The sequence below is a fragment of the Lissotriton helveticus genome, chromosome 1_1 (assembly GCF_964261635.1).
Source record: "Lissotriton helveticus chromosome 1_1, aLisHel1.1, whole genome shotgun sequence".
NCBI lineage: Eukaryota > Metazoa > Chordata > Amphibia > Caudata > Salamandridae > Lissotriton > Lissotriton helveticus.
Window position 1 is genome coordinate 7202492 of NC_136057.1, and position 27002 is coordinate 7229493.

A 27002-nucleotide genomic window follows, 5' to 3' on the forward strand; every position below is an offset into this window, starting at 1 on the left:
ACCCCTTTCGCCTGCTCCCATCATCTGCTGATCAGCCCCCCACTTCATCATCCTTTAATTCGGGGACCCTCAATACTGTTATTATTAGAAGACAGCGATCACAGCCTAAGCAATTTTTATAATTTGAAGTGCAAAAGAATTAAACATAAATAAGGAAACAAGCATTTAGTAAACAAATACACAAATTTTATTAACTATTTTATTTAATTGACAGATATAAAAAAAACAGGTCATACACTGAAAGGTTGGAGCTTTTCTAAATTTAATTAACGCCACCCGTTGTCCATACTATACTCTGTTTAATGAACTTGAACTGTTTCATCGAATCAATCTGAAGATAACAAGGTCATTTTTAACCCCCAACTTCAAATTCCATTATATTTACAGAACATTTAAACATTTTCAGTTTACATTTTGCTACTTTATATATGCACATTTTATTCATTTGTTAATATTATTTAATTTTCTAAGCAGTCACAGATTCCGGAGGTGGTGCTGGGAATCCTGGACACACATGAAGAACCTCTGCTCCAGCACACAAAGAAGCTAGACCACTGACTAAGAACAAGATACCGAGTATCTTTAAAAGAAGTCAATGTGTGTTGAATGTAGAATAAAAAAAAAAATTTCCAAAATAATAAAGTCTGCATCACTGTATTCAATTTAGTCACAATATTCTACTAAATGGAACTGCCTATCCTGTTCACCACTGGTGGATAAGTAATGCTTCTCTAAGAGGAACACCAGATAGATTTCATATGTACAATGAATTGTTGGTATCACTAATAAACCACACAAAGTAATCTTTTAAGAATAATATATATTAAGAAAGCTTGAACCCAAGGGAGACAGAGCATCACTGCTTTTATTCATGCGTAACAGAGCATGGTGGCCGACTGCCCTGGGAGCAGCACCGACCACACACGCAACCTGGGATTCAGCCTCAACTCTACACTCTCCATGACCAAGCAAGTCAACGCCGTCTCATACTCCTGTTTCAACACCCTCCCCATGCTCCGAAAAACCTACAGGTGGATTCCCACCGACACAAGAAGAACGGTCACCAGACCCACATCAGCTGCAGGCTGGACTATGGAAACGCCCTCTACTCGGGAGCTCCGGCCAAACTGCTGAAACGACTGCAACGCATACAGAACGCCTCCGTACGCTTGATCCCCGCCATCCCTCACCACAGCTACATCCACCCCACCTGAGAGACCTGCACTGGCTTCCCGTCGACAAGAGTATCACCTTCAAGCTCCTCACCCACACACACACAAGGCACTCCACGACACCGGACCAACATACCTCAACAGACGACTCGCCTCCTACACCCCGAACAGCCAGCTCCACTTGCTCCGCTGACCTCGCCCTCACCACCATCCCCCACATCCGAAGAGCGACTACTAGCGGCAGATCGTTCTCCTACCTCACCGCCAAGTCCTCGAACATCCTCCTCATCCTCCTACGGCAGACCGAAGACCTACTTACCTAGGAGGCTACTCAAGACCTGGCTATTAGAGCAGTAGCAGTACCCCCCGCACCTTGAGACCCTTATGGGTGAGTAGCACGCTCTACAAAGGTCTTGATTGATTGATCACGTCTCTGCCTTGTGTTTGCTGCATCATCTGACAATAACATTTCTCTATCTTCTTTTAAAGATAATTCTTAGATCCTATAATGCTTTCAGTGTTTACAGTTTCATACACTTTCTCTCAGCAGGTCGACTGGTACATTAGTCCCAGACCGATACAGCACAAATTAAACTATAAGCTCTGTGTATTTCAACATACAGTTTTGGTTTGATACAGGAGTGAAAATTTACACCCGCAGATCATCAGTTGGATGTTCCGTGTCTTCTCATACGCAGCGCATTCCGTCAACCAGCTTGAGTGATTTGTTGCAAGTTGTATGATGTTGAAGTACCCTCACCTTTCCAACCTAAAGCATTACTTAGAAGACTCAAAGTGAGCAAAAGGTGCCTAGGTACACAAAACACAGCATTACGAGATTGTGCTTAAACCGTTATTCCTACATCGCTCAGGGAGATAGAACAGTCTTAATTTTAGACACATCAAGCACACATTTCTTCTTTGTTTCCCCTTCCTTTTGGTTGTGTCAGTGTTTGTGCGACATCTATGGTTTTTGCATTTCCCACTGCTTTCAAATTATAACTGACAAGAGACTTGATTCTCTCCTAAATCATGTTTCTAAATCATTACCTACTTGCCTAAGTTACGAAAAGCGGATCTTTGTGGCTCAAACTCTTCCCAAAAATATATGTTTATGTTATATGTATAAAACACTAAGCCTTTCACTTTCACACGCTTAAGGCACTTGATATACTGAAATATCTAAAGTGTTAACATAGCCCCTTTCTTATTGCAAGCATCGAAAGATACAGATATACAAGTTACATTGCTCACGTCACTCTTCAGATCAACCGTTGAAAGAGGAAACAATATTGTATTAAAGAAGGGTTCCAGATTGATAGGAGCAATGCAGAATCTTTCATGTGCAGGTTTCGGATCCATGTCAATGGATAGTCCATTATCTGTGAACTGCGTAAGTGAATAGCAGCACGATGAACCAATGTTCCTTCAGCAGGAGTCCTACCGAATGTAGCACCTCTAAGATGTCTTGTAAAAAACATTTACAATGCTTTTACATGCGACATTCCACAGTGAATAAAACAGAAACAAAGATTCGCAGTGTTTGCAGAACACATCACTGCTACACCGCCAAATGATTAAGAACTTGCATTTCCTCACTGAAGGGACATTTGGCATCTCCTGGATAGCTAGCTATTCTTATTAAAGATGAATTAAAAAAAAAAATCAGATAATAAATTGCGTCTTAATCAAAAGTTGCCAGATTTCATATAAGAAACAGGTAATGGAGAAGTGTGGCTTAATGGTTAGAGCGGCAGACCCTGATGTGAGTTCTGGCCCGGGACCAGGGTTCAATTCCCGCCTCGGCGGGTCTTGGGCTCGATTTCCTCGGACCTGATAATTCTCGTCTCGGTGCCTATTCTAATCATGGGTCCCACTCTGGAACTCTGGGCAATAGCTTGCTTAGTCTCCACAATGGCCCCAAAAGCGCTGGGATGCCTGGCTTCACCTTGGGGGTGCCCAGGAGTGGGCATTTCACAGAGAAAAGCCAGGAAGGTAAGGTCTACATCGGTATGCGTACAGCGCCAATACACCTCAGGGTATAAGTGCGCTATAGAAGTACGAATTCATTTCATTTTCATTTAAAACAATGCTATTACTAGAAGCATCGCAAAAGTTTCTTTTGAAAGGATCAGATTTAATCTGTTCTCCAGAATGTCAATAAAAATCTTCTATACAGGTGCCGAACCACACAATATGGGCTGGTGAGAAGTCTCACTCCCATGGATATCTAGCATAGCAAGAAGAACCTCTATTAAAGCCACCCAACTCCCAACCTCAGGACTTGGACAACCCATGGCCAAATAAAAAGCAAGGTGAAAAGAATCATTGCTGACACCAACATTTGCCCACTCGCGCTCCTATTAAGCCTGGCCCCTTTGGTTTTTAATAGCCAATAATTGAATGCCATGGCAAGGAGATTGCAAGGATATGTTTGGAACAGCAACGCAGACTGTTATCCTCCCACTTTAAGAATTTAAAGCTCGTGCATGTTCATTAGTGAAGGTCATTCTCATCAGCTAAGACCTGGCATCTCCTCTGCGAGTATTCTCCGAGGGCATCTTCACTTATGAAGGATTGAATTAAGGTTCTTCCTATATGAACTGTATCTTCCTGGTATCTCCTCTGCGAGTATTCTCCGAGGGCATCTTCACTTATGATGGATTGAATTAAGGTTCTTCCTATATGAACTGAATCTTCCTGGTATCTCCTCTGCGAGTATTCTCCGAGGGCATCTTCACTTATGATGGATTGAATTAAGGTTCTTCCTATATGAACTGTATCTCCCTGGTATCTCCTCTGCGAGTATTCCCCCCAGGGCATCTTCACTTACGAAGGATTGAATTCAGGCTCTTCCTATATGAACGGTATCTTCCTGGTCTCTCCTCTGCAGGTGTTTTCTGATGACACCTTCGATTGATACAGGATTGAGTTAAAGCTCCTCCTACTCTAACTGCACCTGCATAGTTTCTCACTTCTATGTTTTCGAAGATGACTATTTAGCCCTCATGTCTCACTAAAAATAGGTTATACTCACTACCCTTATAAGATACATGCCCAGTATATATTCACAATGGACCCACAGCTTTTTTAATGGTTCAAATTGTTCCCACAAGGTTTCAGGTCACTGCATAGGAAGTCACAAACTCTGGAGTCACTACATTCAGGCCCCCTACATTGGCAGAACAATTATAGCACCAGAGTCATTACACTGCAGGTAAGACTCAAAAGACAGCTATTACCTTGTGGTGGTCGACACTAGACAGCTATGGTTATTTCAGGTGTTCCATTGGAAAAGCTTTTACTTTTTTGACTAGTTTGCGCCTGGAAAGTTTTGGGGTGTTTCCTCAGGCGGGGGGCCAAGGAGAAAAAAAGGGGGAGGGTGGTCACAAAAGGGAAATTTCACATGCATTCCCCATCGGCTTCTTTAAGGCAGGCGACAGCACAAGCTGCAGAACTGGTTTACATCACATTTGGTGTAAATCCATTCAGTAGTTTTTGAGAAATTACGGATATAAATAATTGTATATATGTTTGATTGTATATCTGGAACCAACCCCCCATGGTCATATATATTATGAGGGGGGGATTTTGCGTCCCCTCCTCCCCAGAGGCTGATTTGGCCCTGGGCACACCATCCCCCGGGGTCTTATTTATATTTAAAGCCCCCCCTGTGGCCATCCTCCCTGAGCCGTCATCAGCCCTGCAGACCCCATCCCTGGGGGCTATATCAATCGGGGCACACATCACTCGTTCATTGGGGGCCTGTGGCGGAGCCACTAATCCACCACAGGCCCACCCAGGTCCCCGCGTACAGCAGGAGCCGGCACTGCTCCCGCTCGGCGGGAGCAGCTACGGAGGCTGCTCTCTCCAAACAGTAGCAATATTTTGACCTGTTTTGAAACAGCTCAAAAGTCTGCTTCCAGGGGACGGGAATGCCTAGGTGGTTACGGAAACCGCTAGGTCCTGAGGATGGGCTTCTTGGGGGATAGAGTTGGCCCCAGTGGAAGGGTCCCTGGGGCCATTTATGGCTCAGGGAAGGGGACACACAGGGAGGGTGTTCCTCTTGGTCATCGTCCAGACAACAGTGCCAATTCCTTGTCCTCTCGAGTGCATTCACTGGCACACGCTTGGGAACTAACCAACTTTTCTATGTGATTTGGGGAGACACGTCGTCTCTGGACTGTCTCAGAATAATCTAACTCTTCCTCTGCCTTCTATAGCTCCTTGGTATGTGCTTCACTGGACAGCACTGTTGGGACTTGGGATTAGGAATTGGCATAGTATCTCTTGTATCATTTGAAGCTTTTAGCCCCGTCGTTCAACGTGGATTTGAGGTTCCAGAATCAGATCCTCAAATCTGTATGCTTTGACTGGTTAGCTGTCACTGTTGTACGAAAAATATATTAGGTTCTTCTATATAAATTTATCTTTTTTTATTGTTTGATCTACCTGTTGTGAGAGACCCCAACAAAAGCCTCTCCACTGAGAAGTGTAATCAAGGCCTTCTTTATGAATTATAGACTGGAGCGAAGGATGCAGGAAGAACCCACGAAGCAAACAGTTATGACGTGTTTATCAAGTGATCTGCCAGACAGTTGCCAATCGTATCTTATCTGGGCAACACTGTTTTGTTCAAACCAGATGGCAGTTGGGAACTGTTCCTCACCAGATTGCCTTTCCTGATATGAATAGATGTCGTACAAGTATGACCCCCCCCTTCCTGTGATGGTGTGTCGACCTAAAGCATGCAGCACTTTATCTTAATCTGTGGTTTGAGGAAACGCTACTTAAAAGCAATTTTTCTCACACACAATATCAGGGATTTTAAAACTGCGGCACGTTATATATTTGCACTTGAGTATCCTTTTGAATGTGTTAGCACTGCACTTTATATTTGGGGTGCAATACATCTTAGGAAAAGTATTGTAACATTTTTTAGGAATGATTTGACCGTTTTATTGCCTTTAACTGTTATACTTATTGGTGATATATTTTATGATCTTTTATGGTACCAGTATTTGCTCCGAATAAAGAATTTTGATTTAAACTATATTGAGAAAAAATAGGGGATAAGAGACAGGGTGATCCTACCCTGACCCTAGGCCCATCAGGAAGAGCCCGAAGGGAATCCTACAGCAGTAAACAGAGTTCCTAAAAGTGGATTTGTTACAAGATTTGCAGAACCTACGGATGCTTCTCAGCATTCAAGAATCCAGATAAAAATGTAAAAATAAAATCAGTGGCACACCTCAGTTTTGCAGGGACCTACCCAGGGGAGTTTGGACATGTGCGGGCTCTGAAAGCATCACAAGGGTTTGCAGCTATCGGGCATTAATATGCGCTCACGGTCCATGTCTCCGACTGTGTACAGCGGGGTTGTGCGCGTGCCCACATCGCCAAAGGTCATGCACAGGTTGGGTGCAGCCAACGCCCTCAGCACAAAACCAAAAGTCATGAACCGAGGGACGCAGCACAATAAGCGTTATATGATCACAGAACACCAACAAATTACTGGAAAAAACAGAGTTGAAGTTATGGTTTCTTTCACTTGTAACCTTTAAACATACGATTTAAAAAACCCAAGAAATGTGATGCTGTGTAGTAGGCTGCTGGGTACATTTAATAAAAATAATTGACAGAGGAGTCTGAACATGGTGGCGCGGTAATAGAAAGCTGATGTCAGTGAGGAAGATGATAGAACATGCAGCGTAATAACAGCATGTTCGAAGGCATCTTGAGAAGAGCAAATAACAAAACTACAAGTGAAGGAGACAAGACATTGGTACCTACTTTTGTTGTTTTAGTTTACTATTTTAAGATCTTGCTGAGCCACAGTACAGCACTTTTGCATGTTGGGTAATAATTGTGAGAACGTGTAACTCAGCATGGCATGAGAGTAAACTGAACGTCTGAGGTCAGCTATATTCCATGAAAAGGAGCATTAGAGGCATGAGTGAAGAAAAAATGTGTTTTAGCCCCAAGGGGTGCAGGAGCCTGTTATCCCTAGCAGGCATCAGAGGGAAGTCTTAACAGAACACTTTGAGGCGGCAGGAAGTGAAATGTTTTTATCAAAATGGAAATTAGTGACACTGATACATAAACTGGTGTGAAGGAAAGAACATTTTATAATAGTCTTCCTTCGGGTAAAAGGGAAAACAGTCATGACGATGATGACATGGAGTTAGACGATTTACAGGATAACTGGTACGAGAGATCTCATAGCACTAAAACGATGGAAAACAGATGAACACAGTGGCAGAGACGCAATAATACATCAACAGACAACCAAAGCCAAGGGACAGCATCAAAGAACTGTAGCAGTACTGCAAACAGCGATTGCTTCTTAGAAATTATAAGGGATCAATAGAGCCACAAATATATAGGATGAAGAGGTTGACGAGTGAAAATTAACTTCCACACTCTGCCTTAGCAGACCTGTCTCTTTACTGTGGCACCAAGCCTCCCACCTGTAAATGATAACAAATGTTCATTAAAAAAAAAGAAGAAGGACAAAAGACTTGGATGCAAGCTTGTTATTGAATCCAGGAAGACGGTCACCCAAGCACTCGTCACCAGCCGACTGGACTACGGAAACACCCTCTACACCGGAACCACAGCCAAGCTACAGAAGAGACTCCAACGCATCCAGAACGCCTCCGCACGACTCATCCTAGACATCCCCCGACACAGCCACATCTCCGGAGACCTGCACTGGCTCCCCGTCAGCAAGAGAATCACGTTCCGTCTCCTCACCCACGCACACAAGGCCCTCCACGACCTGGGACCCAGGTACCTGAACAACCGCCTGACCTTCTACACTCCCACCTGCCAACTGCGATCGACCAACCACGCCCTCGCCGCCGTTCCACGCATTCGAAGAGCCACCATGGGAGGAAGATCCTTCTCCTACCTGGCAGACAAGACTTGGAACTCCCTCCCCGTCCACCTTCGGCTGACCCAGGACCACCTCTCCTTCAGGAAGCAACTCAAGACCTGGCTGTTCGAGCAGTAGCGGACCCCTTCCCCCAAGCGCCTTGAGACCCTCTGGGTGAGTAGCGCGCTATACAAATTTCTTGATTGATTGATTGATTGATTGAATTCATACTTCCACTGACTCTGCGGATACACTGCAGTCTTCCAGACGTTGGCTGGTCAACAATGAGAACGGCTGAAATATGTCAGCGCATTGCAGCGTGAATTATGGTTTGTTTGGTTGGGGCTTGAGCTATGGATTGTAAAGCTAACTATGACTGGCCAATTTCAGGGATTTCTCACTTTTATTTAGTAGCCATAACTTGACATGAACAGTCATTTTTGAGGGAATTTTGAGATCTATTGAAACATGGAATAATGTTTTAGGAGCGGAAGAAACCAAAACAACCATAACTCCATAACAGAAGGGTTTTTAATAATATATGTCATACTCCTTTGTTGCTGGATATATATTCCACCTGTGTTACTAGTTTTCAGGAACAGGTTTCGGTCCTGGTACCTGGTGATGGCTGCCACAAGTAATATCCATCTCTCAATTCTGATTCAAATGGATCATCCCTGGAGGATTAAAAGATTCACATAATTGAATCACCAGTCAAAGTAAAGAAAAGTCTTTCTTTGACTAATGCTTCGAACCGAGCCCAACAGCTTTTCTTTTTTGTAGCTATAATTTCTCGAGAACCACCGAACAAATTTAGACTTCGACATAGCGCACTTCTGTGTTAAGTAGTTTAGAGGCGAAGATTGTGGTTATGTTTAATTCTATTAATCTGTTTGCGCTATACTGGAGAGTAAAGTTTCCACTAGGAGTTAACACTGAAACCACCAGCATGAAACTTGACAAAGTATAAGTTTACGATTTAGATAATTGATGGAAGGTTTAACAAGTTTTGTCAAGCATGGCAACGTTATAAGTAGAAATCAGTGCTTCAATTAAAATGAATCTGAATCATAACCACACAGTGGCTATTTTATATATATATATATATATATATATATATATATATATATATATATATATATATATATATATATATATATATATATATATATACACACACATACATACACACACACACACATTTAGATACCCTTACCCGTATCCCCTTATTCCATGTACACGTACATTTGTCGAAGGCCCTCTGTGATGTAGTGAATCCCAATGTAAATATTAGCGAAATGAACCTGCTTCTTCGCGGCTCACAATGCTGTGCCATCTGTGATGCAGCGACCCCACCCCCAGTGCAGTGGATCCGATGTAAAGGGTGTATACTTTCCAAGATTATTGCACCTGTAGATTTGTTTTCTTACTATTTGTGTAAGATAATTTTATCTTTGTTGAAACAGAGAGCAAAGCTCTTCCGACTTTATAATCTTTCTCTGCTGTGCGTTTGCTGATGGGCCTTTAGATTTGATGCTCTGTTAAAGCTCCTTCCACATTCACTGCAACAGTACGGTTTTTCTCCAGAGTGTATTTGCAGGTGGCGTTTTAACTGCGATGCTGTGATAAAGTTCTTCCCACATTCACTGCACTTGAAAGGTTTCTCTCCTGTGTGTATTCGGAGATGGGACCTTAGTGCTGAAGAATCACTGAAGCTTATCCCACATTCGCTGCAACTGTATGGCTTTTCTCCAGTGTGAATTCTCTTATGAGTAGCTAGGTGTGACGAACTAGTAAAGCGCTTGTCACATTCACTGCACTCGTATGGTTTTTCTCCTGTGTGTATCCGTTGATGAATTGTCAAGTCAGATTGTTCAGTGAAGCAATTTCCACATTCACTGCACCAATATGGTTTTTTTCCGGTGTGTGTTTTCTTATGAGCAGCTAGGTGTGATGATCTAATAAAGCGAGTACCACATTCTGTACAACTGTACGGCTTCTCTCCCGTGTGCCCCCGATGATGCCATCTTAAGTTTGATTGGTCCCTGAAGCTCTTCCCACATTCGATGCACCTGTATGGCTTTTCTCCAGTGTGTATTCTCTCATGATTGGTTAGGTGTGATAAAGTGATAAAGCTCTTTTCACATTCATTGCACTTGTATGGTTTTTCTAATGTGTGTGTCCAATGATGGTGCCTTAGCGCTGAAGGGTCACTAAAGCGTTTCCCGCATTCACTGCACTTGCATGGCTTTTCTCCACTGTGTGTTCTCCGATGAATGGATAGGGGTGCTGCACTTATAAAGCTCTTTCCACATTCGCTACACTTGTAGGGTTTTTCTCCAGTGTGTGTTCGTTGATGGGTCTTTAAGTGTGAGGGTCTATTAAAGCTTTTCTTGCATTCCGTGCACTGGTATGGTTTTGGTCCGATATGTGTTCCCCTATGGAGATTTAACCCGGATGCTTGCTTAAAGCTCTTGCCACATTTACTGCAAACATACCGTTTGTTTCCAGTGTGAATTTGTTGATGGGCTCGTAGGTTTGAGGAGTTGTTAAAGTTTTTGCCACATTCACTACACTTGAATGGTTTCTCTCCTGTGTGTATTCGTTCATGCTGCTTTAATTGAGATGGGAAATCGAAGCCCTTCTTACATTCACTGCATGTGAGCGATTTTTCTTTTGCAATCCGTGTCTCTGGTTTTTCTCTGGTTTTGGATTTATCCATTGACTGTTTCTGCAGACGGTTCAGAACTGATGATAAAATACAACAGGTGTAGATCTATTGGCTACTTTGCATAGTAGTTCTGTGTTGTGCTCAAATGCTGTAGAGTCTTTTGCAGTTTTGCCTGCAAGCTAGCTTTCTTTGTCCAAGCAGGAGAACAAAGTTTAAGGCTCATTTATTAGTGATTAAATAAAGTGACAACGCCCCTCGTTCTAAGCAGCAGAGTGTCAGTATTTGGTTTAGGGTCGATGATTTCTACAAATCAGAATGATGTCGGAATAAATATGCTAAACTGGAATCACCACTGGTTTCAGAACTTAAGTTCTTTAGGCACTGTGATTACCAGCTCACACCACATCAGAGAATACAGTTTGTTTTTAGATACTGGTTTGCACGGGTTGCCAAGGCCCTGGTAAAAAAATTTCTTTCAGTCTCCGTAGCTAATGGTAGCGAGGCCGCGGCTCAGACCCTTGCAGCCTCAAAGTTAGGCTTTCCTACGCCCCAAGACAACCCTGTCCATGTATGGGTTCCTCTGGCTCTCACGGACTTCTTCAGTTTCTTAATGTTTATGATTGTTGGCCCTGGTTCTTCGAGTTGACCTCCGATGACCTCAGTATTTCAGACTCTTTTCCTTTACTCATCATCTTCATGGACCCGCTCTGTTAAAATGCAAAGACATTTCAAATCATAGTTAGAAGAGGCTATAATCCTTTAGCTTGTTGATTATCAAATGTCTACTTCCACTCTTAAACTATGACAAGAATAGATGTAAGCAAGTAATACCACAGCATACAGTGTATAAATTAAAATTATATTTAAAAACTCACAGGAGCAAATATGGGAAACAATAACATTACCCACAACAATAGAAGCATTTCAAAAACATCAAGCAAAACTAAGCTGGCAGACATGATGAGAAGAATGAAAGAGAGATGACCATTTGGAAAGTTATAGAGCAGTATTCTGGTGAACAAGCCAAATATGTCGAGTGACACAAAAATACTGTGACCCACATTGCAAGTAAACACAAAGGCATATGTTTGCCATCGGAAACAGTAATAAAAGTGCTAGGTAACTGCATGGGTGATCATACAGTTGTAAAAGGGACATACCTGATCTTCCTTCTACAAAACATGACCGGGTCCCCTCCGATTAGTGAGGGGACTTAGTCCAACGTTTTACACCCCCGACTTGTGCTGTGATGTGTGTACAAAAGACATTCAATGTAAATCTTAATTTCCAATTACCTGATGTTTCCAAAGCCTTGTCTTTGAACTGATGGAATTTATCTGCTTTTCTGTCGACGACCAAGCATGGCTTTAAGGAAACCTGGGGTGCTAAATGGAGGGTGACCTCTTCAAGTGCCAGGGCACAAGACTGTATCTGCAATAGGATATGTGACTTGAGGCCTACAAAGGGTTTATACCATGGTCAGCTTAGTACTCATTGAATAAGGACGTACTGTCAAACTCACCCACGAAACAACCATGAGTTGCCCAATATGCTGCACCTTTATCTAATTTATAGCAATAATTAAGCCTTGAAAACTCTTCATCACCTCTGCAATCACTATTAAAGTTTTGGTTAAACCAGTGCCTCTGCGCTGTTTAGCATTATACACTTGTTTTAGGTAGCGTTTAGTAACGGGTTAACCTTTATTCAAGTACCATCAATTTGAGTAGATTAAGAAACAGAGACCCAAGTAAACAAAACACTTGCCCAGGATCACACAATGAGGTTAACTGAAAGTGAGTCCGGGTTGAAGGTTCAGTGCCCTCGTTTGGCCGATTTATATTTGCGCCACATTTCCTCAAGAGCTAGGTGAATAGTGTGCTGGTACTAGGCAAAATACGGAATGGTTACCTACAATGTACTGGTAGAGATGACTAGTTAGAGGAGCTGATATGGGTAGACGTGCATGTGTGTGTATATGCAATGTATACAAATAGACACCTTAACAATTGACCCAGGAAAGCGAAAATGTTGAGACCCTAGGATAAACTGGTCTAAAGAAATTCTCCTCCTACTGTTTGGGATGGATAGATTGAGGGGGCGTCCCCCTCCTCGACTTCAATAGATTGTTTTCAGGATCCAAATCTTTGCAGAGGCCCATGAGTCTGGCTTTTGTGTTATATTTGTTTTCTCAAGGAAGAACACCAGCAGAGATCATGAGAGTGGAATCATTAATTACATTTCCTTACTAATTTAGCCGTGTCTTTTCACACACCTCAATCTTTAGTGAGATAGTAAATATAATGGATAATAGCTCCAAATTCCAAACATACAGAAAAAGCTTCACGCGTATTTCAATTTCAACAAGAACTATCTACACAAACAGCACTGTACTGATTTAACCCCCCACAGGTTCTGGTCATTCCCTGGGAATACCATATAGTTGAACCCTTACCTTGTGTAAGGGGATGTTTTTATTTTATATTGGACCATGGATGTACGACCAGGTTAGGATGAATCAGTTTTTGATGGCCATAGGACTGGACACACTTTATTCCTATGAACCAGTAAAACACAGAGGAAGTGCTGCAAAAGTTGGCAGGGTCACCCCCTGAAACCTTTGGCCCATTAGTTAGGGTCTGTTCAGGAGATTCACCCACCGACTGTCTGGCACTGGGCATCAGTGTGGCATATCCGATACCCTTTTCCAGAATACTCTTGGACCTGCAGAGAATCAGAAGGCCTGCTCTACTATCCTGAACGACGGGACCTGCTTGGCTTCACCCAGGACCCCACAAGTGACTCCAAGAGTCAGTTGGCTGCCTTGGTGTTTAAGCTACAAAGAAACAACAAGCTTCCAGAGGCCCTTTCCCGACAATTGCACAGCTGGCCAGTAACAACGAGATCTACCCGGGACCCTGCTGCTGACCACTGTTAGAGTGACTTCTAACAGACAGGTGGTGCCTTCCAGGTACAGGACCCGTGGCTGGTGATGGAGTGTAATCCGCCTGGCTACACTTCAAAAACGGAGACTTAAAAACTTTTCACCACTTTCTGCCTGGAAAACCTATGGAGATTAGGATCACCGATGAATCCCCGGCTGGCCTCAGCTTGCTGGTTTGCCTCAGTGAAGGAGATCTGGCTTGGAGAGAAGTTACTAAGGAATAATGTAGAGGGTTCATCAGGACCGACATCGAGACGCAACCCAGTTGACGTCAAAGCCTTCCTGTGCATCGACTTCAGACTTCACCCGCTCTGGACCTTCCTGCCTTCATCGACGCTCTTCAGCATCCTGCCTTGGATCCCGCTGGCCGGTTGCCTCACTAGCAAGTAGTCGACAACCAGGTTTACTCTCAAAAATGTTTTTATGTCAGAATGCAAACTTTAAACCAGGACAAACCTGGTCCCTGTATCCGACCTTAGCTCCATCATGGTTGGTCTTAACTTTTGACTTTTACCAGGGCTAGTGCGACCAGATAATAGTGGTTCGTGTTTTGTGCTTTTGGCCAAATTTTGTATTCAAATTTTAAAAGTTCAAATCTGATTGGATTTTTGTTGTTATGATGTCATTGTATCTATTAAACTTTACTCTACTTTTGAGGTTTTACCTAGACAGGGCATGCGCGGTCTCAGCGAGATACCTGGTTTGCATGCAGTGGGCTTACAGCCCGCCCATAGCTTACCATTGGTTGGCTTCAGTGGCACTCGTTTGCTTCACTCCTGGTTGTCATGGCATGCATGGGAAATGTCCTCTTGTCTTTCCACTGTTCCCATTTTTGGACCTACTTTGGGAGGGTGCTTGTTTTTTCAGTGAGCCCCAGATCCCCATCCATGCAGCTTCCATTACCTCCTATCCACCCCCTTACATGTTGCCTCTTTCCCCTCCCATCCCCAACGTCAGCAAATCTGATCATCTCGAACAGCGAACAGGTCCGCTGTTATGACACAGAATAACCATCTCCTTGTACTGTAAAATGTGAATGATTCCGAGCGCCTTTCAAATAATGAACACTGCAACATTAATTATTGTCCCCCAAATATAATTTACCAAGTAAAACATTGTTTCAGCTGTGTTCTTCAACTGTCTCCAGTATACAGTGCTCACCAGTGCAGGGTGTCTGTGAAACATGGACATAAACAGAGAGAGGCTTCTCTTCCGAGAATAAGGACCCCGTAGAACATAAACTGAGGCTCTGACACAGGCCTTTGCCTGCACCCCTTTGGGGCGCTGCACTCTTCTCATCGCCATTTATCTATTGCACTCTGCGCCACTCCAAGTCACTCTAGAACACTCCATGTTACTGCATTCTGTGTTACTGCACCACACCAACCTACTCAAAGCCAGTGGACTCTACTCTGCATCATTCCACTCTACACCACTGCACTCCATGACTCTCCACTCTACCCCAGGGGTGTGGAATTTAATAAAATATATACTTGTCCATGGGACATGTAGCTTCATAATTCCCCTGTAACAAAATCCACTTGCCCCTTTGGTGCCATGTAGTGCAGTGACAAATAATAGCAGCAATCTCATTTTATAAGAGCTCTGATAATCGCCTCTTTGATTATACCAGGGTTCATACTATATAAGGGTTTGAATACTATCAATTTCCTTATTTCTGCAGACTGGGGCTAAAGGTAGTGGTAAGCAATGGTTCCAAGGTAGGAATGCCTTTTTAGAGTCCGTGCAAACTTACTAACTTGCACGTTTAAGTGGTTTTCACCAGCTTTTCGGACACTGACAAAGGTTAGAAATGTACTACTGACAATGGCAGAAGGAAAATTTCTTCCTGGGCTGGGAAAAGGTGGTTGGAGGAAAAGTGAACTTGTAAACGCTCAACAGATTTTCGTATGAGCAAAACCTTGCAATCATATTTGGCAGTGCTAAAATGCAGTTCACAAATATTTTCTAGGAGTACGATTTCCTGGCCTTCCTGTAAATACATAAAAGCTGTGAATCTGCACCAATGCAAGAAAATGTATCATGGGTGAACTTTCGTGACTTTCTTTAATAATTGGGTTCCTAATTAGGTCTGGTGTTAAGCAGGACCTTTTGTTTTTATGAAAATGTTATCTATTGACTGGCTTCACCGCAAGAGTCAGCATTCTGCTCTTTTACAAGCAGCGTATCAGAACACATAGTAGTTTTGTTCAATGCTAGGAAATTTTATGGGAATGTGTGCTTTGAGACCAAAAACTATTTTCCAAAAGTTGTTGTAATGGTTAAGACCCAGCAGCTCCAGCAACAATAAAGTTTTACATAAACCATGTCACATACAAGACACGCATTGACAAAACCAAAAGGTTGACAACCAAAGTCAGACCTATTGGCGTTGCCAGTGCTTGTTCTTTTCATGTTTACCATTATCTTGTTGAAACTGGTTACATTGATTTTCCATTAGGAATATTGTTGGGAAAAACTAGCATGCATCCACACATTTTAGTAAGGGTTTTAGTGGTGGTCTGAGATGGTTACTGTCTTAAGAAGGAGTTTCTACAGTGGGTACCTTTGTGATTTCTGACGAAAAGAACATAGCATCAGTACACTTTCACATTGTTTTACTGTCTCTCCTGAGAAGTTTGCACTATTAGCTGTTTCTGGCTTTAGTAGCTTCTTCTGCCTGGCTTCTGCATGTGATTTCTTTCCAGCAGAAAAGAAATGTCTTCCTGAATGCCTAGTGTTAAGAGTATCAGCAATGTGCTTTGATTTAACGTTCAACCCAATTGTAAGGTGTAGCGGTTGTAGAGAATCCAAAGCTCCGGGAAGAGAAAACAAATATAACACAAAAGCCAGACTCATGGGCCTCTGCAAAGATTTGGATCCTGAAAACAATCTATTGAAGTCGAGGAGGGGGACGCCCCCTCAATCTATCCATCCCAAACAGTAGGAGGAGAATTTCTTTAGACCAGTTTATCCCACGGTCTCAACATTTTCGCTTTCCTGGGTCAATTGTTAAGGTGTCTATTTGTATACATTGCATATACACACACATGCACGTCTACCCATATCAGCTCCTCTAACTAGTCATCTCTACCAGTACACTGTAGGTAACCATTCCGTATTTTGCCTAGTACCAGCACACTATTCACCTAGCTCTTGAGGAAATGTGGCGCAAATATAAATCGGCCAAACGAGGGCACTGAACCTTCAACTTTGAATCACTTTCAGTTAACCTCATTGTGTGATCCTGGGCAAGTGATTTGTTTACTTTGTTTCTTAATCTACTAAAATTGATGGTGCTTGGATAAAGGTTAACCCGTTACTAAACGCTACCTAAAACAAGTGTATATTGCTAAACAGCGCAGAGGCACTGGTTTAACCAAAGCTTTAATAGTGTTTGCAGAGGTGATGAAGAGTTCTCAAGGCTTAATTATTGCTATAAATTAGATAACGGTGCAGCATATTGGGAAACTCATGGTTGTTTCGTGGTGAGTTCGACAGAACGTCCTTATTCAATGAGAACTAAGCTGACCATGGTATAGAACCTTTGTAGGCCTCAAGTCACCTGTCCTATTACTGATATAGTCTTGTGCACTGGCACTTGAAGAGGTCGCCCTCCATTTAGCACCCCATGCCTTTGTGTTTACTTGCAATGTGGCTCACAGTATTTTTGTGTCACTCGACATCTTCCCCCTCCTCCAGAGGAGCCCATGATGGGGGTAAACCGTCCATCACCGACATTAATTTCTTAACAATGTTGGGAGTGTGGTGTTTTGCAATCTTATGGTGTTACGAATTACAGCATAATCGAAACAGAGCACCTAACAATTTGCTCTTTACAAGATATACATGAAACACCTTTTGTGTACTCACTAAAAACTGCAGTTTTTGACTGTAACTAAGAATGGTCTTTAACCCCTTCGGCGCTCGTGACAAGGTCAGCTCGTCATGGGCATTACCTGCGCTACGCGGATGACGAGCTGACCTTGTCACGTAACCCGCGAATATTGAAATCACAGCGCGCAGCGGGAAAACCGCTAGCGCGCATGCGGTTAAGAATGTCAATATGTACCCCTTTGTGTTTGAGAAAACACATGATTTACAAGAAGTAAAACAAATATAAAACCTAGTTCCGCATTTCACTACATAATTATATTTGTTGTTTATGTAAAGCAGTTATACAATTACGGGACAATTCTGGAGAGCTGGCAAAGCCTAACAATATAAAAAAAAATTGTGTGCAAAATGCTACATTTTTAATGCATCGCACAAGATAGTAACATTACTTGCTGTGACATCACTTCATGCGATTGTCTCTGTGCTTTGCCTATGCTAATTAGTCCACTAGCTATTTTCTCTAGAACTTGTGCCCTGCATACCATCACAAACCTGTCTACAAAAGCAGACTGGGGTGTCCCGTCTGTTTTCATTTCCCCGCTTCCCATTCCTGGTGCTGGTGAAGAGACAAAGGCAGAGAACCTGGGAGATCGAGCTGGCAAACAGCACCGCGCCCACCAAATAAACATGAGACACGAGGGGCCAAGTGAAAGGATAGAAATGGGGGTGGGCCAGAGGCCCATATGAAAGCGAAAGTTACATGAGTGAAGTAAGGAGGTTTCATGGAAGCCCTCAATAAGATAAGAGGTGAGAAGCCAAGGGGAAGGGCCAGGGCGGTCTCAGAGGGGTGAGGAAGGGCGACATAGGGTGAGACATAGGGTTCCCAGGGAAGACAAAGCATGAAGGGAGGGAGGGGCACGAGAAGGGAAAGCAAGGCACTCTACTGTAGGCTCAGGAGGCGAGGATGACAAGGCATCCTGGGGCCGTATGAGGCCCAAGGGTGGAACAAAGAATAAAAGACCGAGATGGCAGGGGCCTAGAAGCAGATAAACCAGCCTCTTGCATGTCAGTGCTGTAAGTGTTCTTGAGCTGCACTGCTCGAAGTGAATGAAAGAGCCTCGAGGAGAAAGTAAAATGCATGTTACCTGGCAATGTTGTGGGTGTACCTCAAGGAGCTGCAACTACGAGCTCCACTCCAACATGTTGGTCTTATGTTCCGGGGAAATGAAAGCGCAGACCCAAACTTTTGCACGGACAATTTCACTGCCAATAAACTGCTCAAAGCCCAGCCCGGACCAGAAAAGAAAGGTGTACCAGTGGGGCGAGCTAAGCCCCTCTCTCATCCAAAGCCAGTCGTGACTGTACTCCATGCCATTAATGCAATCACAGGCCACTACATTTCAGCACGTAGTGGCATGAACTTCATTTAGACTTATTGACTGGCTTTGACCATCAGGGTTGAAGAGCTGTGAATCGGATTGCAGCAAGTCTCCGTCTAGTTGTCCTTGGGACAAAATAGACATTAAACGGCTTGCCCTTGTCAGAAATCTAGATGTCTCGGGCATCGGGAGATACGAATACCCCACCCCTGCTACCCTAAGCAGGGATGTGGAATTCCTATAGCCAGACGCCCAGGAGATATTGTTTGGGGTCAAGGGCAACAAGTTTTCATGTGTTTTTTGTCCTTGGGACAAGTAGGCCCAACCCCCTGCAGCACAAACCCGTTGGCTGCCAGTTTACAGAACCACAATATGGATCAGGGAAGAACTGCGTCTGCAGTTAAGGTAATATTTGTGTCCCTGTGTTAATGTTGTTCAAACTTGTATTTATACTTCATTATTGTCAAGCCTTTATTATTAGGGCGAGCACTCCAAGTAAATGTTGTAATTTCCAACTTCACTACTGACAGTGGCTCTAATATAAAAATGTGTACACACATTTTCAAAGTTTAGCAATATGAGGCTATGTATAATGCTCCCAGAACGCTCTCTGATTAGATGGAAGAGGTGTGGCGCCGCGGCCAGGGCGACTGACGCTGGAATCTGGGGATCAGGGTTCGATCCCCGGCTCCGGCGGCAGGTTAGCCCAGCACCATGTGACTCTGGGCAATAGCTTGCTTAATCTTCCCGACGGCCCCCAGCGCCTAGAGACCCTAACGGGTGATTGTGCGCTATACAAATGTGGATTATTATTATTATTATTATTATTATTATTAGATGCAAATATTTGCAGAAGATTGAAAGCAAGATTAATAATTCCTTGCTTTCAAAATAAAATGTTTACAACAAAATATAAGTATCAAAATACAATTTGAAATGAATGAAATGAAAATGTGTTTTAAAAAACGCAGATAGCTGCCCAGAGGCGTCCAAGCGCTAAGGCTAACTGTATATAGACAGCTGAGCTAGTGAACAGAAACAAAAAACAGATCTATTTATTAAACAAAAAAGTTTTCAAGTGCTTTCTAAAAGAAGTAAGATCTGAGTTGGACCTTAAATACAGGGGTAGACTGTTCCAAAGCCTAGCCGCATTCAGGGAAAAGGAACGACCTCCTGATCTGGACCGTTTGACCTTAGGCACAACAGCACGTAAAGCGTTGGTGGACCGTAGCTGTCTGCTAGGGAGGTAAGGGGTGATTAAGGGACGACTAATCGCTGGGCCAGTTTCCCAGAATGACTGATGAGCAATACAGAGAGATTTAAAACTAATCCTATCCTTTACAGGGAGCCAGTGCAGTCTAGTTAATCCAGGTTTAACAGAGGTCCTGCAGGGGATTTGAAGCAGGGTCCGGGCCGCACAATTCTGGATCACCTGTAACTTCTTCAGTGTGAAGTCTGGAGCACCAAGATAGAGTGCATTTCCAAAGTCCAACCTGGAGAGAATCAGTCCCTGGACAACAATTTGTTTGGCCTCAAATGGTAGCAAGGGAAGAATCTTCCTCAACATTCTAATGAGGCCAAAACAGGTGGCAGATAGCACGACAGCTTGATGGTCAAACGTCAGGGACTTGTCCAACCAAACACCCAAGCTCTTAATAGCATCCTTAGGGACTGGTGGAGGGCCCAGGCAAGCTGGCCAGATCTGGTCGACCGCAGATGGAGCTGAATGACCCAACAGCATGACCTCTTGTCCCCATTAAGTTTGAGACAAGACAGGGTCATCCAGCTGCTGACTTCACTCAGGCAGCCAACCAGATCCACCATGCCCGCAGGGTCTTCGGCCCGCATCAAAGAGACCACCAGCTGGGTATCGTCCGCATAGGTCACGATCTTAATACCATATGGACAGACGATCCAAGCCAGCGGCCTCATGTATACATTAAACAACGTCGGGCTGAGTGAAGAACCCTGTGGAACTCCACAGTCCAGGGGCCTGCTGGTAGAGATGGTGGTTCCCTCAAAAACCTGAAAATTTCTATCGGTTAAGAATGAACGGATCCATTCCAACGCTCCTCCTTGAATCCCAATGTCCTGGAGACGCTGCAATAAGATTTTATGGTTTACAGTGTCAAAAGCCGCACTTAGATCGAGGAGGATGACTGCCACCGATCCTCCCCGATCCAAGATGCCTCTTGTTTCCTCCAGGACCGCCAATAAGGCGGATTCCGTCCCATGCTTGGGGCGAAAGCCGGTTTGCGAGGGATCAAGCAGACTGTTCTTCTCTAGAAAATTGGTCAAGAGGCTATTAATATATTTTTCCAGTAACTTACTGGCCCAAGGAAGCAGGGAAATTGGACGATAGTTACTGAGGTTGTTGATATTCATATTGGGCTTCTTAACAAGTGCTTTAACCCTGGCCTCTTTCCACGCAGATGGAACTATATTGGTGGAGATTGAGGCATTAAGTACCTTCAGTATGACCGGAAGGATGGTGTGGCTAACAGTCTTTAAGAAGCTCGGAGGGGCGGGATCGCTGGGAGAGCCCGATTTAACCTGGGCCATTAAGGTGGCTAGTAAGTGCAGCAAAGGGAAGTTCTCCAGCACTGGTGACACATTATCTGTCGTGTCGTGTTTGGAGTACCCAGGAGAGGCTACTGTGGTATCCGAATGAGTGGTTGGAAAAGAAGAGTAAATAAGAGCTACTTTATTATAAAAAAAATCCGCCATCTCATTACAACGGACTTGTAAGTTATCACTATTTATAGGGGGCTAGGGGAGGACAGTGAGACTTTTTACAATCCGGTAAATTTCCTTGGAATTAGATCTGGCTTCAGTGATCTTTTACGTGTAATACCGAGATTGAGCTTTCTTAATCTCCAGTTTATAGTCCCTGATGGAATTCCTATATAAAGCTTTATCTAGATCTGTATAGCCCAGACGCCATTTCCTCTCTAACCTTTTGCACTTATGTTTAGTCTCCCTAAGCTCTTCAGTGTACCAAGGGGCCGAGATCCTAGATCTTTTAGCCCGAGTTGTCTTCACTGGGAGAATGGTGTCCAACGATCGAATTATCCAATTGTTAAAAGTATCATTGGCTACCGTGGGATCTGTAATAATGGGAGGTATTGTAGCTTGCAGTTCATCAGCCCACTTATCTATTGACAGTTTAGACCAATTGCGTGTGTCCCGTAATCCTGTCATAAGGGCAGGAGGTTTGTGGATGTGCCAGGTTAACAGGACTAGTCGATGGTCAGTCCATGGGAGCACAATAGGCAGACCCCCCAGGATATAGCGGCATGGATTGGCAAATTTAGCGGCACAAAAATGAAAATTTAGCGGCACAAAAATGGAAATTTAGCGGCATTTAGCGGCATTTTATTTGGGGGTTTTTGCAACACCAAACACAGATATCTTACTGTTTGAGTTATTTGACAACATGGAGCTATGTACATTTTGTTTATTTACAATTCAGCCCATTTGTTTTAGTTAAAAGGCATGTTAATCTTGGCCACGTACGTTCAGTTCTTCCGAGCACTCCAAATCTAGACCAGTATTGTCCTGCATAATTACTCTAAGAATAAATGTAAAATGTTATTTAGCCTTAGACACTTAATGTTTTACTTTCCTGTCCACTCACTACATTAATTTTCCCTCCGTTTACACAAAAAGTAAACATGTACTTTGTCTGGCTTTAACTTAAGTTAAAGCCAGACAAAGTACATGTTTACTTCTTGTGTAAACGGTTAAGCAACGGAAAAGAACTCGAGGTGGCCTTCTAACAAACCCCAGCGCACCGAGCCTTACAGCCAGCATGGAAATAACACTGCCGAGTCACAAAATACATAAAGACGGAAAACTTGGGAATTGATTAATGCCAAGGACAGCGCAGATTTGGTGTGAAAAGGACATTTATCAAAATAGATGTAGGATACGGATGCATTCATTTACTGTAAAGTTGCCCACAGAAACGTTAGAAAATGTGAAGCCAGTAAATATCATACATGTGGCGCTGATGCTTGCTTGTTAAAAAGCAATTTACCTATAGCAACCCGATCACCAGTTTCTATATTGATAGGACATAGTTTCTGTGGGTATGGATTTATATTTGATGATCCTGTATATTCACTAATCAAAATTCAATAAAGTTGGTTATAAATAATTTTTTTTATATTAGGAGTAAATATTTTGAAAGGGCATTTGCGGCCTCAAAGTCTACCCATGCAAGAACAACTCTACTCTTCCATCTCCATGCTCCCTCCCCATTTCCCTGGGCTTTGTCGAGCTCTGAAATTCCTAGTTGGAAATAATGTAGTGTCAGAAACTGCTATTCTTGGCAAAGAAAATTGTTAAAAATGTGGGTGTGATACAGTATTGCAGCACAAGGGCAGAAGCCTGGATGTTTTACCCGCGGACTTTAAACACGCAGCCCTGGCCGGGGGCCGGTCGGCCACATCTCCACTGCCCCCCTCCCACCCAGGCAGCGCTCTCCCCTATGTGTGCGGCGGGCCCCCACCAGCGTGAAGGACGGACGTACCTGTGTTCTGCTCCGAGCCCTGGTCTCTGAGGAAGAGTCTTCGTGTGTGTCGCTGCGGCTACGTGCTCTCTCCCCCTCTTGCTGGTCTTCTCCCTCGCTCGGCCGCCGTCCTCTACCTACTGGCTCCTTCTCTTCTCTCGCCGCAAATCAATCCTGGGTCAATCCTGGGGGGGGAATGGGAAAATGGGTGCCTCGCTCCTTGTCTTTTAAGGCGGAAACGGGCGGAAAGACGGCGAACGGGCGGAAACGGCAAATTTCGCGGGCTTTTTGCCAAATATCGCTGCATTTCCCGAGATCGGCCGATTTCGCGATTTTTTTGCAAATCGCGATAAGCTGGAGGGTCTAAATAGGGGGCTCTATCACCAGATCCGGGCAGTTGCTAAACACAGGGTCCAGCAAATGCCCTTTCACATGTGTAGGTGAAGGGACAAGTTGGGTTAGCTGTAATGCGGACAAACCAGCGATTAGTTCTTGGGCAGCGTGGTCACCAGTGTCCTCAAAGTGCATATTTAAATCGCCCAGCAGTGTAAAATTATCAGAGGTAGCAGCAAAATCTGCAACTGCTGTGGGCGCGGAGTCTATAAACTGTCTGACCGAGCCAGGAGAGCGGTAGACCAGTACTCCGGAAAAATGTATATTTGGTGACAGTTCAAGACTAAACGACATGCTTTCACAGTCCAAAACAGAGGTGGGAGCGCATCGGCAGGTGTAGCTGTCTTTAAACACTATTGCTAAACCTCCGCCTTTCCCAGATGTACGGTCTGCCCTAGCTATTTGGTAGCCCTGTGGCAATGCTTGAATGAGATCAGGCTCAGAAGACGGGGTTAGCCATGTCTCAGTGAAAAAAACTGCATCCGGATTATGCTCATCAAGCAATAGAGATACTTCTGTTTGGTGCTTGGGTAAAGACCTACAATTTACAAGGAGCATCCTAAAAGAGTGCCGGGGTTCAATAGTCGTAGTGCCTTTAAGATAAAAATGGCAGTGTTGACAGTAGGAGGGCAGATTCAAAGGGCAATACAGATGGTCACATTTTTCTTTTACCGGAGGTCTCAAGCTGATCAGCTCACTGAAGTTATATCTTCTATAAGGGCCATGGAAATGGACAGGGGTCGTGGCCCCTGGTCCCGTCCGGTCGCAGACGGGCTTGCCTTTGGCGCGCCCGCCCGCTGCGCGGGCGGGATGACAACATCCCTTTATTCAGGTTAGAGGCGGGTGGGAGGCGTCCAACAGCTCGAGCGCCAACCCTGATTCCCCCCAATATGGCCTCCTAGAGCCCTGCCTCGCACAGCGTCAGCGCTGACTCTGCTTCGCTGGGGGCGGGATCCAGTGCGGGAGAAGTCCCCGGTCTGGTGAGATTAAAAACGTTTATAAATGTAACGAAGGTTAAAGCAATATTCAAATGCACACAATTAAAAAAGACAGCCCCCGGCTCACGCCTCAGGGGTCTAACACACGCTAGCAATCAGCGCGCTCGCGCATTTGAACCGATTTTATACCTGGGCGGGCGGGCGGGAGGCGTCCAACAGCTCGAGCGCCAACACTGATTCCCCCCAATATGGCCTCCTAGAGCCCTGCTTCGCACAGCGTCAGCGCTGACTCTGCTGCACTGGGGGCGGGATCGAGTGCGGGAGAAGTCCCCGGTCTGGTGAGATTAAAAACGTTTATAAATGTAACGAAGGTTAAAGCAATATTCAAATGCACACAATTAAAAAAGACAGCCCCCGGCTCACGCCTCAGGGGTCTAACACACGCTAGCAATCCCCTAAACGACTGTAAAATAGTAGGTACCATTTCTTTGAAGCCTCATTCAGTATAATGTGTTGCTGTACACTAGTATTTCCCAAAAATATTCATAAAGGAAAATCAGTGTAACCAGTTTCAATAAGGTTAAGGGAAACATACAAATAAACTAGCATTGGCAAAGCCAGTAGGTCTGAAGTTGGTCAGCCTTTTGGTTTTGTCAATGTGTGAATTGTTTTGCCATGGTTTTTGTAAAACCTTATTGGGGTGGGAAATGCCAGGCCCTCGCCATTATAACAAACATTGGCAACAACAAAAATTGTCTTTGGTCTCAAGCACACATTGCCACAGTAGTTCCTGGCACTTCCTTGCGGCCCTGCCCCCCACTGTTCCCATTCGCCACCCCGCTCCCGCTTCCCAGCTGCTCCTCTCTCCCACAGCCCTTCATATGGAGGCCGCGCAGCGGGTGCGCCCAAGGCAAGCCCGTCTGCGCCTGGACCGCGCCCAGCGCAAGAACCCCATGCCCCACAGGAGCCAGGGAACTCAACTGAGATATAACTCCGCCGCCCTCAACGCACTCAACGCCGGACGAACACCCGCCTGCTACCGAGCTACCCCGAAGCGAACCCAAGGACCATTCGCCTGCCTAGCATGCAAATTCAACTGCCTCCGAAGCTGCCCCCGTGCGCCAAACGGAGCAACAACCACCTCAAGTGCATCCTCCTCAACACCCGCTCCCCGTCCACAAGCACACCATCGAACTCTGGGACCTCCTTGATAAAACAGCACCAGACGTCGCCTTACTCACGGAAACCTGGATGAACGCCGCCTCGGCCCCTGACATCGCCATAGCCATCCCGGACGGCTACAAGATCACCCGGAAGGACTGCGCCAACCAAACCGGAGGAGGATTTGCCATCATCTACAGGAACACCATCAACATCACGACCAACACTGAAGACACACTCGCCGCCGAACACCTATACTTCCAGATCCACACCGACCCCAAGACCACCGTTAGAGGAACGCTCATATACAGACCCCACAGACCCGCGCTCACAATTCAGCAAAACCATCGCCGACCTCATCAGCCCACACGCCCTAGCCTCACCAGAATACATCCTCCTAGGGGACCTGAACTTCCACCTGGAGAAAAACAGCAACACCACCACCACCACCACCACCACCACCCTGCTAGACAACCTCGGACTCCAGCAACTGGTGAACATCCCCACCCACCTCGCTGGCAACACGCTCGACCCCTTCTTCTCCGCCAGCAACCACGTCTCCTTCAGCCACTCCACCTGACTACACTGGACCGAGCACAGATGCATCCACTTCACCTTCAAAAAGAACACATCCCACCACCGTACTCAACAAATCCCACGCAGATACTGGAGCAAAATCACCACAGACCAGCTCCTCTCAATGCTGAGCCAGAACCCGCCAGCCAAAGCCACCGACACCAACGACGCAGCCCACAACCTCACACAGTGGATCACCAACTACGCCGACAACCTCGCTCCACTGAAGAACCACCCAGGCAAGACCGGCAACAGGAAAACCCAGTGGTTCACAGACGCCCTCAAAGACTCAAAGAAATCCTGCCGAACCCTCGAAAAAACCTGGCGCTACGAACAAACCACAGAAAACATGACAGCCCTCAAGAACGCCACCCGCAAACACCACCAGCTGATCCCCACCACCAAAAGAACATCATTCAAAGAGCGACTAGACAACAACACCCAAAACAACAAGGAACTCTTCAACATCGTCAAAGAGCTCTTCAACCCCAGCGCTAGCAACAACGACATCACTCCGTCACAAGACCTCTGCAACTCCCTC

The 27002-nt window shown here is 44.8% G+C and overlaps 1 protein-coding gene across 1 annotated transcript in view; it reads right to left on the bottom strand.

The window, feature by feature from the left end:
• The window catches only part of LOC144757082 (uncharacterized), a 167960-nt gene that overhangs the window by 123232 nt on the left and 17726 nt on the right, over positions 1 to 27002 (bottom strand). Inside the window, exon 3 of the mRNA XM_078646356.1 lies at positions 9538 to 11427. Coding sequence (XP_078502482.1) covers positions 9538 to 10771 — 1234 coding nt within the window. The 5' untranslated portion in view covers positions 10772 to 11427. The remainder of the gene's footprint in view (positions 1 to 9537; positions 11428 to 27002) is intronic.